This window comes from Oncorhynchus clarkii, chromosome 18 (genome assembly GCF_045791955.1).
Source record: "Oncorhynchus clarkii lewisi isolate Uvic-CL-2024 chromosome 18, UVic_Ocla_1.0, whole genome shotgun sequence".
Lineage (NCBI taxonomy): Eukaryota > Metazoa > Chordata > Actinopteri > Salmoniformes > Salmonidae > Oncorhynchus > Oncorhynchus clarkii.
Window position 1 is genome coordinate 37,278,008 of NC_092164.1, and position 11,184 is coordinate 37,289,191.

An 11,184-nucleotide genomic window follows, 5' to 3' on the forward strand; every position below is an offset into this window, starting at 1 on the left:
TGGCTTCTTCACCTGTGGGATCATCTGAGACCAGCCACCCGGGCAGCTGAAGAGTATTTTTCATAAATACAAACTAATTGTGATTGGCTGTCCCTGGCTCCCCAGTGGGTGGGCCTATGCCCTACCAGGCTTGGCTGTGCGCTCATCCAGTAATGTGAAATCCATAGATGGTGTCACCCCTATTCAGCTACAGTATATTGAAAATACTTAAGTACGCATTTGTCTGGTATCAGTATAGATGGAATTGCTTTTAACTTGCATTCGGAAGTCCCGATTTTCTGGTAGGATTACAAGGCATACATAACCTCTCAACACACATACAAACAAAACCTACTCACTGCTTTCCTTCAGAATGGATCAAATAGGCAGTGGAATGCTTCCATATATATCGCAAAATTTATTGGAAATGGTAAAAAGCAACAACAAAAAAATTGTTACAACATGGATTATCAAAAGTGATCTTTGCATACAGACCAAAACTACTACAGGATTTGGCCTCGTTTCGACCAGGGTCTTTATATAGGCAGAACCAGGCACGGTCTTGACCTTATATCAAATCCATGACACCGTCCTCAAAGAAAGCAGAAATGATCAAGAACATCTGAACAAGTGTATGGGGGGAGGTATAGAAAAGAGTTGGGGGCAAACGTAGGACAGCAGTATACAGATGAGAAAAAGTAGCAAAAAAAGTAATGAAACTTGTAGACTTGTAAATTAGTCTAGATGTTATTGAAAGAGGAATTAAGTGAAGGAAGCAGCATAGGAATATGGGATGTACGTAGAGTGGGCTCATAGAAGTAAGATGGTTGCTTCAATACAGTCTGACGTTCAGGGGTGGTTGGACATATAAGATGGGGTGCCGGTGAGCTTCTGCCCCCATTGTAGGTCTTCACACAAATATTCCCCCACCCATGTCCAGGGGTCTCAGTGTTATGTCCCTTGACGCCATTATACCAGTCGCAATGTTCAAATCGTGTATCTGTGAATCACAACATGAAAGACGATGAGTGACAACATTTCCACATGTTGAGCAATACAACATATAACTGAAGCATACAGTAGGGCAAAAGCTTGCTGCTGACATGTACACTGCAAGTCTGAATGATGTGAGCATCTTACCCCAACTGTAGGTCCGTTGTGTGTGTGATCGTTTTAAGCCTCAACATCAACCAGCTCTGGTGGCATTGGGGACTTGGGATGCTTGCTCTCAAAGTGCTGTTTGAATGTCTTCGGATCCGGCATCTGCGTCTGTAAGGGTCAGGTAAGGAATGGAGGATATTAACAATCATTGGCTGAGACTGAATTTTCGGGTGACAAACAAAGTAATAAGATGCATCAAACTACTACACATCACACAGGCCAGTACAGGGGACTGCACTGAGAGAAACCTAAAGGTAGGCACGTGAAACTGTCAGGTTGCTGCACAGACTATGGAGGCTCTAGTCTAGAGTGCCAGGCATTTGTTCAACTCTCTAAATGGTTAAATGACTGACGTTCAGGGGTGGTTGGAGAGACTGCTGGTGCCGGTGAGCTTCTGCACCTATTTTAGGTCATCACACAAATATTCCCCCACCCATGTTCAGGGGTCTCAGTGTTATGTCCCTTGAAATATATGTACTTTTGGTAATACTTTGTATGTAGGCAACAAATACAATCATCTTAAATTGACACGTTGAATTTCTTTGCCATTGTAAATTGTATATTGAGCGAATTTCCCAAATGCGGACAGTTTGTGTTTACTACCTTACACAAGCTTGCATTTTTAGCCTATAAAACTTAGTGGAATTACACAAAAAGTTAACCTCAGATTGGTGATGTTAGTCTAAAATTTTATAGACTTCACGATGACATAAGATTGATTGTTTTAAACAGATCAATATCTTAGGTTTTGTACAATTAATTTTTCCAAGTGCTGGGATGCGCAGAACGCAGAGTTCAGGAAATGTCACAGAAAATTTGGGGCGGTCTCGCCATAAAAGTCAATGGCCACACACCAATACATGGATTTGACAGTCAAACCATTACTTAAATAGCAGTCAACTGTTATTCTATAGAGGGCCGTGATTCGTTTAGGTTAACTAACAAAAAAAGTGGTCTGGTCCCTATTCCATGATGGAAGCCTTCCGAAATCAACATTCCAAAATATAGATATAAGCCTTCAAGTACTCATCTAACCGACTATGTATAGGTTATTCCAAGTTTCCGTGTGGCCTTTGAATAGTGTTAGTTCAAACAGCACTACACCCGAAACGTAGTGTGTTCTATTGATTTCAGCGGGATATCGATGTTGTTAGCCGTCTTCTACAAATTGTCCTCTAAACAGTGATTATTTCCTGATGGTTGAGCCATGCTAGTTTTAACAGGACGTGCCACCTCATCTCCCCCTATAGCGTAATTGATTTCAACTTGAGTGATTGACAAATAAGTGTTGAGTTTCTTTTCTTTTTGGCGACCCCCAAATGAAATTGCATCCCTCAAATGAACCCGACTGTCTTCTGCGGGTTGTTCTCTAACCAGTGATATAAAAAACTTCTCCAGTTTCCATGTGTTCTTTTAAGTTGTGTTAATTTCAACAGCACGTACAACCTGATTTCCACCCTAATCGATATCAGTTATTTATCAAAACAGGGGTTTTGGTGCATGTACAGTTTATACGGTGCATGTTTAAAAAATACAAAAGTAATTTTATGACTGTTGCACGTGTATATAGTACATTTTAGGTTTTCAATATATAACACTTTCTGCATATTGGTTATCAATTTGAACATGTTTTTATTTTTATTGGGATATTTATCAAAATGTCTTGTCAAACAGAAGCAGCAACTTAAGTTTTGGACAAATGTAACTTTCAACATTCATTAAAACTACTAAACGAACCCCAAAACATGCTGTGATTTATTTATTTGATGATCTAGTTGAAATGACCAAAACAGGTGTCATGAAATTGTCAGTTCGCTATTGTCAAGCAAATAACTGCCGGTCTCACAGTAATTGACTGTTAACCTCTCTTTGGTAGGTGGCAGTATTTTGATGTCCGGATGAAAAGCGTGCCCAAAGTAAACTGCCTGTTACTCAGGCCCAGAAGCTAGGATATGCATATATTGGTTTATTTGAATAGAAAACACTAAAGTTTCTAAAACTGTTAGAATTATGTCTGTGAGTATAACAGAACTGATATGGCAGGCGAAACCCTGAGGACAACCCCCCCCCCCCCAAAAAAAATCAGCTTACCACTTTAATTATAAGGCCAAGTCCTCCCAGATTGCAGTTCCTAGGGCTTCCACTAGATCTCAACAGTCTTTAGAAAGAGTTTCTGGCTGTTTTTTTGGAAAAATTAGTTTTTCTAGGTGGCTCCCATTTTGGCTGTACCGTTTCCAAGCGCGTGGAAGAGAGCACGTTCTTTGGTATTTTTCTCCGGTAAAGACTAACGATTCTCCATCGTAAATTGTATTGTTTATTTACATATTAGGGTACCTAAGGTTTGTTTATAAACGTTGTTTGACTTGCTTGGAAAAGTTTTAGTAACGTTTGGTGTTTCATTTTGTATGCATTTTGATGGAGGGAAACTGGGTGGATTATTGACTAAAGCGTGCCAGCTAAACTGAGTTTTTATGGATATAAAGAAGGACATTATCGAACAAAATGACCATTTGTGATGTAACTGGGACCTTTTGGAGTGCCAACAGAAGATCAAAGGTAAGGCATTTTTTATATCGCTATTTCTGACTTTTGTGTCGCATCTGCCTGGTTGAAATATGTTTTCATGTGTTTGTATGCGGGGCGCTGTCCTCTGATAATCACATGGTTTGCTTTCGCTGTAAAGCCTTTTTGAAATCTGACACAGTGGCTGGATTAACAAGAAGTTCAGCTTTATTTTGATGTATTACACTTGTGATTTTATGAAAGTTAAATATTTATAATATTGTAGTTTGAATTTCACCGGATGTTGGCCCATAAGAAGTTACACATTTAGCATCTCCTGGCTTCCACGCATAGCATTCAAGCCACTGATACAGACCTTTGGAACATCTACACTTTAAAATGTCTAAAATCTATGTAATATAGCCCACACCTTCACAATAAATACATTTTAGACAGGTCTAAAGAAACATGACATGAAGAAAATGTAGTCTATTTCAGAAGAACAGAATAGCATACTTTGTTGTCCTTATGTTAGGCCCTGATCTGGCTATGCCCTATGGCTGTGGGCTACACTAGTTCATGTAACAGACAAGATTTGCTTAGAATTGCATGGAATTATTTTATATTATTTTACAGTATGAAGAACAATTAAACATAGCTAAATAAAATAGAATATGTTCTCCATTATTTATGTAACTTTTGTTGTGATACCCATGCTGGGCTATATATTTTGATTTTTAATACATTCTAAGGCTGCATGATGCGACTAATGATGATTTGAAAAAAGTTGCATGAAAGGCACGAGCTCTGCTTTGTTTTTGCGCAAGCTGTACACACTTCATCAGTCTTTCCTTCACAATTTGGCAAGCACTTGATAATGCCTCGAATTTCCCAGTGGCATCCCGTGTGGCCGTAATGCCCCCTAAAAAAATCCATGCCTTTTGCGGCCAGTGGCAGCGTGGTCTTGGGCTGAATATAATGATTACAATTCTCTTCTCCCAGCTGGGTGCCAAAGCACTTCTCACTCACATGGCTCCGTCACAGGATTGGGTCTTTCTTACAGATTAAAAGTGAAGACAGACACATCAAAGACACAACTGCGCACATCCTTATCCATTTCTGATGTTGATTTAAAATGGACCGTTATCATGCACCAGTCTCAAAACATGGGCAGCGGGAAAAATGCATGTCATCTATGCACTTAAATAGCGAATGGAGGATGCTTTTCCTGTGGTTCATTTTCATGCCAGCCATGTAGGCTATACTCCTGCTGTAAAGATAAGTATTGTGCTGAATATTAGGAAAGTTGAGAAATAAATATAGTAGGCCTAGCCTATAGAAAGCTGATGGGATCCTCCTCTTTTTAATAAAGGCCATCACTCTGTTTTCTCACGTAATTGCATAGCCTATAGAAATGTTGTGCAACATGACCTCTCATGAAGTGTTTGATTAGATAGTTGATTACATTTGCGTCAGAGTAATTAGAGGGACAACAGAGTGCTGAGTTCCAGGCAGTTAGCAAGTTTGGTAGGCTACTAGTAACTAGCAGTAGCATCAGAGCTTGGAGAAGCCTAATTAGTGACTAAACGGTCACGTGGAGTTTGCCTGCCGTCATACTCGTGACCGTTGGTGTGGCGGTAATACAATCACCATAACAGCCCTAGCCCTGCCTACTAAAGGCACATAAACTACCAACCACTAACACTCACCCGGCATACAGGACAGGTGTGGACAAGTGCTGCCTTGGCTGCAGTCTTCTGGTCTGCTGCCGCTCCCTTCTTTTTAGCAGCTGCCGCCTTGGCGTTCTTTTGCTGGGATTGAATCTTCTGTTGCCCGCGAGCCATAGCCTACCTGAAAAAAACTGAGAATTCTAAAAATGCAACTCATAGCATTGATATTTATCTGTTGATACTCGTATCGCAGTCTCGTCAGCAATCTATGAAGAAAATGTACAAGTGAATTTAAACACGTGACTAACCAGCTGACAACTAAACAAGAGATTATGTATGATTATTTACCTAGTTAGCTTGTATTTAGTAAACAATAGGTTTTATGTAACAGCTTTAAACTAAGATTTAGGCGTGCTATGCTATACAATCTAATGGCTAACATATTTTGTGAAGGCATCAGCTGGATAGTCAGGTGTGACTAGTCAATAGAGAAGCGTGTGGCCGAGTTTATCTTCTGTTCTGAGAAGAATGTGATAAGCATAAAGCAAGAGCCAAAACATTCCACTGTAGTGGCTAACTGTGGTGTATTCACAAAGACAACGGGACGAAACTGACATGTTTATTTGCCCAATAGAATCTCGTTCGTTGCGAAATGTTTTGCAACTGTTTGCTACGGTGTGCACTCATGATTATTCCCCGTATACCTCGCATTGTAGCTAACTAGCGCTAGCTAACGTTAACTCGGCCACACGGCTAGCACATCTAGCTAGTAAACTAGCCAATTGATTAGTAACACTTGCGTAATAACTAAGACAAACATGTCTGCGGCGCGAACTGAAACAAAATACAGCATGGTTAGCCAGTTCTAACAGTTCTTAGCTAGCTAGCCAAGTTAGTCAGCCATTTCAAGTGTGGCTTAACGTTATTTAGCTACCGTCGCAGGACGGTAGATGGGATAGCTAAACCAACATTAATGTTACCAAATATTTTTATTTGGCTATAAGTTGAACACACCAACATGTGTGCTGTTCAATCTGATAAATAAAACGCTTATTTTTTAAATAAAATACCTTCGCGTTGTTTCGCCCGTCTTCGTTCTCCTTGGGTGTTGTACCAGAATCGGAAGTTGGCTAGGAGGTATCAAAACTACGGAGCGCCGCCTTCATTTTCTTCTTCGATGAGGTTTACCGGCGGTTGGCATCCAATAAATGTTGCATTACCGCCAGCTATTAGACTGGAGAACAACTCCCTTATACTTTCGTCGAAAAAACAAAATAAAAAAATACCCTACCATCAAACACAGCACTCACTATTTTTTATTTTTTTTAAAAGCCCAACGTGTTTTGAGCCACACATTTTTAGCAATAAAAAATACAATTGTATTTGGGGGGCTTGCCTGTTTTGTAAGTTATTTTGGCATTAATACTGTCACATATCGTTTTTGTTTTCTTGAGTAAGGCAGCTCCAAAATGCAGGTGTTTCAGCCTAGCTCAGTGCTTTCTGTGGTGGTGATGCGAGCCAGCAGAAAATAGGAGCATTGCGCCATGATTGGCTGTGTTCTGTCACTCATGGGGACAGTACGCCATCGCCAAGTTTATGTCCTTAGTAAGAGTAGACATACAACATTTCAGCCCTTTGGGTCCTGCCATAGAGTTATATTACAAGTGCCCTTCCAAGAAAGCTCAAGGTCATTGGCCACAGATAAAATTATGTCAAATCACGTTATATGTACAGTAGCTTTGATTGGACTGATCATGTCAACATCTTACTTTCAAAGTCTTAGCTATAGCAGTCATCATGAATCAAGTTGACAATCTACTGTCAAATACTTTTACATTTTTGTCATATAATCCTTGTCATATAATGAAGCGAAATTATAGATAAAATGTATCAGTTCTCATCGGCCATTGGACATAAAGATTACACAACAAGTTGGAAATTGCAAATTCAACAATGAGTTGTTTGGAAGGAATCAATGGCTAACTGCAAGCATTGCAAAGCAACCACTAACGTTAGCCTACTATTCAATGGAGTGTCTGTGTGTTTTCCCCCCCGAGTTCCCACCATAAATCCAGAGAATGCCAGAATTTGATAACAAAATTTGCCCACAAAAGCTCATTTAACGCATCAAATAGTGTTATATATTTTTCACACGCAAAGACCCAAACAGCGTTCAATGTGCCTCATAGTAATAATTTCATAAACATCCTTAATGCTTATTTACAATGTTGGTGAAACCCAAAGTGACACAAAAGCAGCAAAGCTTAATTTCTCAGAAAAATTTCCATCTTTCCATCTCGCATTCTTTATTTTTTTTCACCTTTCATTTTTCTAAACACAAACAGGAACAACACGACAACAAAAAACATAACCACCACACATAATACACACCTCAACATGCCCACACCTGTACTTGAACGTATCAAATATACATTTCAAATTCACACACGATTATATCGGTTGAGAAATGTCACACTCCTCAAGTCAATATAAGGTTTCCAGATTTGATCAAATGTGTCTTTTGCTTTGGTTAATTTTGTAAAACACAGAATCGAATGGAATGTAACCACATAGTTCAGTCCTCCAGTTCGTTATTGACGGTGAGTGTGATGCCTTCCAATTGATAGCTATAAAATAAAAAAAATCTGCAATTTGACCAAAGTTACAAAACTTTATTTGATATTGGTAACCAATATATACATTTCCCAAAAGACATAATCATGGAGATGGATGGGGCCGAAGAAGATGGCCGCCGTTTTATGGGCTCTTAACCAACCGTGCTATTTTTTATTTTTTTTCCGCATATTTTGTAACTGATTTTGTACATAATGTTGCTGCTCCCGTCTCTTATACGCTGCTGCTACTCTCTGTTTATTATCTATGCATAGTCACTTTAATAACTTTACCTACATGTACATATTACCTCAATTACCTCGACTAACCGGTGCCCCCGCACATTGACTCTGTACCGGTAACCCTGTATATAGCCTCACTATTGCTATTTTACTGCTGCTCTTTAATAATTTGTTACTTTTATTTATAAATTTTTTATGTATTGTTCTTAAAACTGCATTGCTGGTAAAGGGCTTGTAACTAAGCATTTCACTGTTGTATTCGGCGCATGTGACAAATACAATTTTATTTGATTTGATATAAATTCCTAGACACAATGATATGATAGCACAGACATTGTACCAAAATTGTGTCAGGTGGTCACAGGACCACAGCATGTAATAGCGCAGACAGTTGGGGTAACCCAGACACGTCACATAGGCTATAAAGCTGAAGCATCCGTTTAAAACATTTTCTCACCACCAAATATGGTACTGAGAGGAATTCAGTTACGGGTAGTGGGAAAGGCAGGTACTAGGTGAAACTGGGCCGACATTCTACTGATTTTCTAATCGATGTAAAAATCTGATTTCAATATATTTTTCTGTTCCCAAAACTGAAATATGTTATGAACTGTGGTGGCTAATTTCTGTATTACCAAATGAGGAGAAACAAACTTCACACACCAGTCAGAGTTATACTTAAACTACATTTTTAATAATAAGAGCTTTGCAATAGCACTTGACTTTCAATGATGCGCCATTTCTAATGAACCATTGAAAGTGACAACACAAAAGTACAAAGATCTTTTATAGCCAAGATACACCCCACTCAACCTATATGACGAACAACAGATACATAGAATGGTCACAAGGTTAAGATTTGTATGAAAAGTATCTACTTTATTGTAAAGACCAGTGTCTGGTCCTCCTTCTCCAAACTGGAACCATCTCTCCCTGGTACGGTATAGAACAGAACCATTAGCTCATGTTCTCTGGAATGCTCTTTAGGTTTTATCACCCAAAGACATCGTAAATCTCCTCCGTCAGTGCTATCTCATAGAAGCCCTCCTCAGTAAAACACACACACAATAGTTAACAGAATACTCTATTCTGTTGAATAAAACAACCATTATAATACAATACAAGCATTATAACATAATCTTGCAATTTCCATGACAGAACACAGTGCACTAAGTTTAATAGACTTGACTCTTTGCCAAAGTTTTAGAAAATTGGTGGGATGCATGCCAGCATGCCACTACACAACACAACACCAAACAATACATTAATTGCACTATAACGGTGACAAACGGTGCCCCCAAACTGTTAGGACCTACATAAAGCTCTCCCAACAGCAGTCCCAACATCTTACCACAGCTACACCTGGCTATCAGCGGTATCTTGTCTGACAGCGAAACAGTTCATTCAGCCTCATTTACAGCCATAAAAAAACATAACTGATATGGCTGACTTGCTTGAACAAATGTGGTTTCTAATGACAATTGAGATGTACAAACTATGGCATAAGGGGACAACAAGTGGATAAGAGGTAATCCGTCATTTCTATTTAGACATTAATGAGCGAGCTAGGATGGACATAGTCAATATAACTATTTGTTTAGCACTTTTGAAATGTACAGCGACATTATTCAGAACTTGGACCGTTCTTACGGTGTTCTCCCCCTACACCAAGTCAGAACCGTAGGATAAATAAAGGGGGCATATAAGCAGACAATGAAAGCCCTTACAATATTCAATGATTACATTTCTCTAAAACAGGTTATGGACTACATGTGCACCACCAAGTCAGAACAGTAGGCAAAATTAAGAGGGATAAATAGACCAAATTATTAGTGTGAGGCACATGGGATACTAACATCTCACTACACAACATACACGTAGTATTACTTTCTTAGCTACAGTATATATATCTCCCTGGTATATTACATCATTTATGCAGCAGCATACAATACATTTTGGGACTCACCTTGTTGTGCTGTGCTCACATGAACAAGAAGGTGGTGCTGCGGTCCTTCGTGGGCAAATTTTGTCATCAAAGTCTGGCATTCTCTGGATTTATGGTGCTTTCAAAACAACTGGGAACTCTGAAAAAACAAGGTCGAATCACGATGACATCATTGATCTTCAGGTCGTAGCTCTAGAAAGAGGCCGTATTTACAATTCCGAGTTGGATGACCATTCAAAACTTGTTTTCCCAGTCGGAGCTTGTTTATTCCCGAATTCCCAGTTGTCTTGAACTCACTGAAGTCAAGTTTTCACAGTTCAGAGTTAACAGTTGTTTCAAGCACTCCAATCGGTCCTACTGAAAAACGAATTGTCCCGACGGATATATTATCGAATAGATATTAGAAATTAATAAACAGCTTGGAAAATGACAGAAAACGATATCATGGCTTTAGAAGCTTCTGATAGGCTAATTGACATAATTTGAGTCAATTGGAGGTGTAGCTGTGGATGTATTTCAAGGCCTACCTTGACATTTCAAGTGCCTCTTTGATTGATCAATGGAAAATCAAAATAAATCAGCCAAGACCTCAGAAATATAATTGTAGACCTCCACAAGTCTGGTTCATCCTTGGGAGCAATTTCCAAACACCTGAAGGTACCACGCTCGTCTGTATAAACAATAGTACGCAAGTATAAACACCATGGGACCACCCAGCCGTCATACCGCTCAGGAAGGAGATGCGTTCTTTCTCCTAGAGATGAACGTACCTTGGTGCGAAAAGTGCAAATCAATCCCAGAACAACAGCAAAGGACCTTGTGAAGATGTTGGAGGAAACAGGTACAAAAGTGCAAGCCGAAGAACACCATCCCAACCGTGAAGCACAGGGATGGCAGCATCATGTTGTGGGGGTGCTTTGCTGCAGGAGGGACTGGTGAACTTCACAAAATAGATGGCATCATGAGGTGGGAAATTATGTGGATATATTGAAGCAACATCTCAAGACATCGGTCAGGAAGTTAAAGCTTGGTCGCAAATGGCTCTTCCAAATGGACAATGACCCCAAGCACA

At 39.5% G+C, this 11,184-nt stretch overlaps 1 protein-coding gene across 1 annotated transcript; it reads right to left on the reverse strand.

The window, feature by feature from the left end:
• Positions 1-382: 382 nt before the first annotated feature.
• LOC139373418 (zinc finger protein 706-like) lies at positions 383-6,462 on the reverse strand. Its single transcript, XM_071113891.1, has 4 exons — positions 6,383-6,462; positions 5,352-5,493; positions 1,120-1,248; positions 383-979 (listed from the first exon to the last, which is right to left on the reverse strand). Exons 2-3 carry the CDS (start codon positions 5,484-5,486, stop codon positions 1,153-1,155), a joined length of 231 nt encoding a protein of 76 aa, XP_070969992.1. The 5' UTR covers positions 5,487-5,493; positions 6,383-6,462; the 3' UTR covers positions 383-979; positions 1,120-1,152.
• Positions 6,463-11,184: the final 4,722 nt, after the last annotated feature.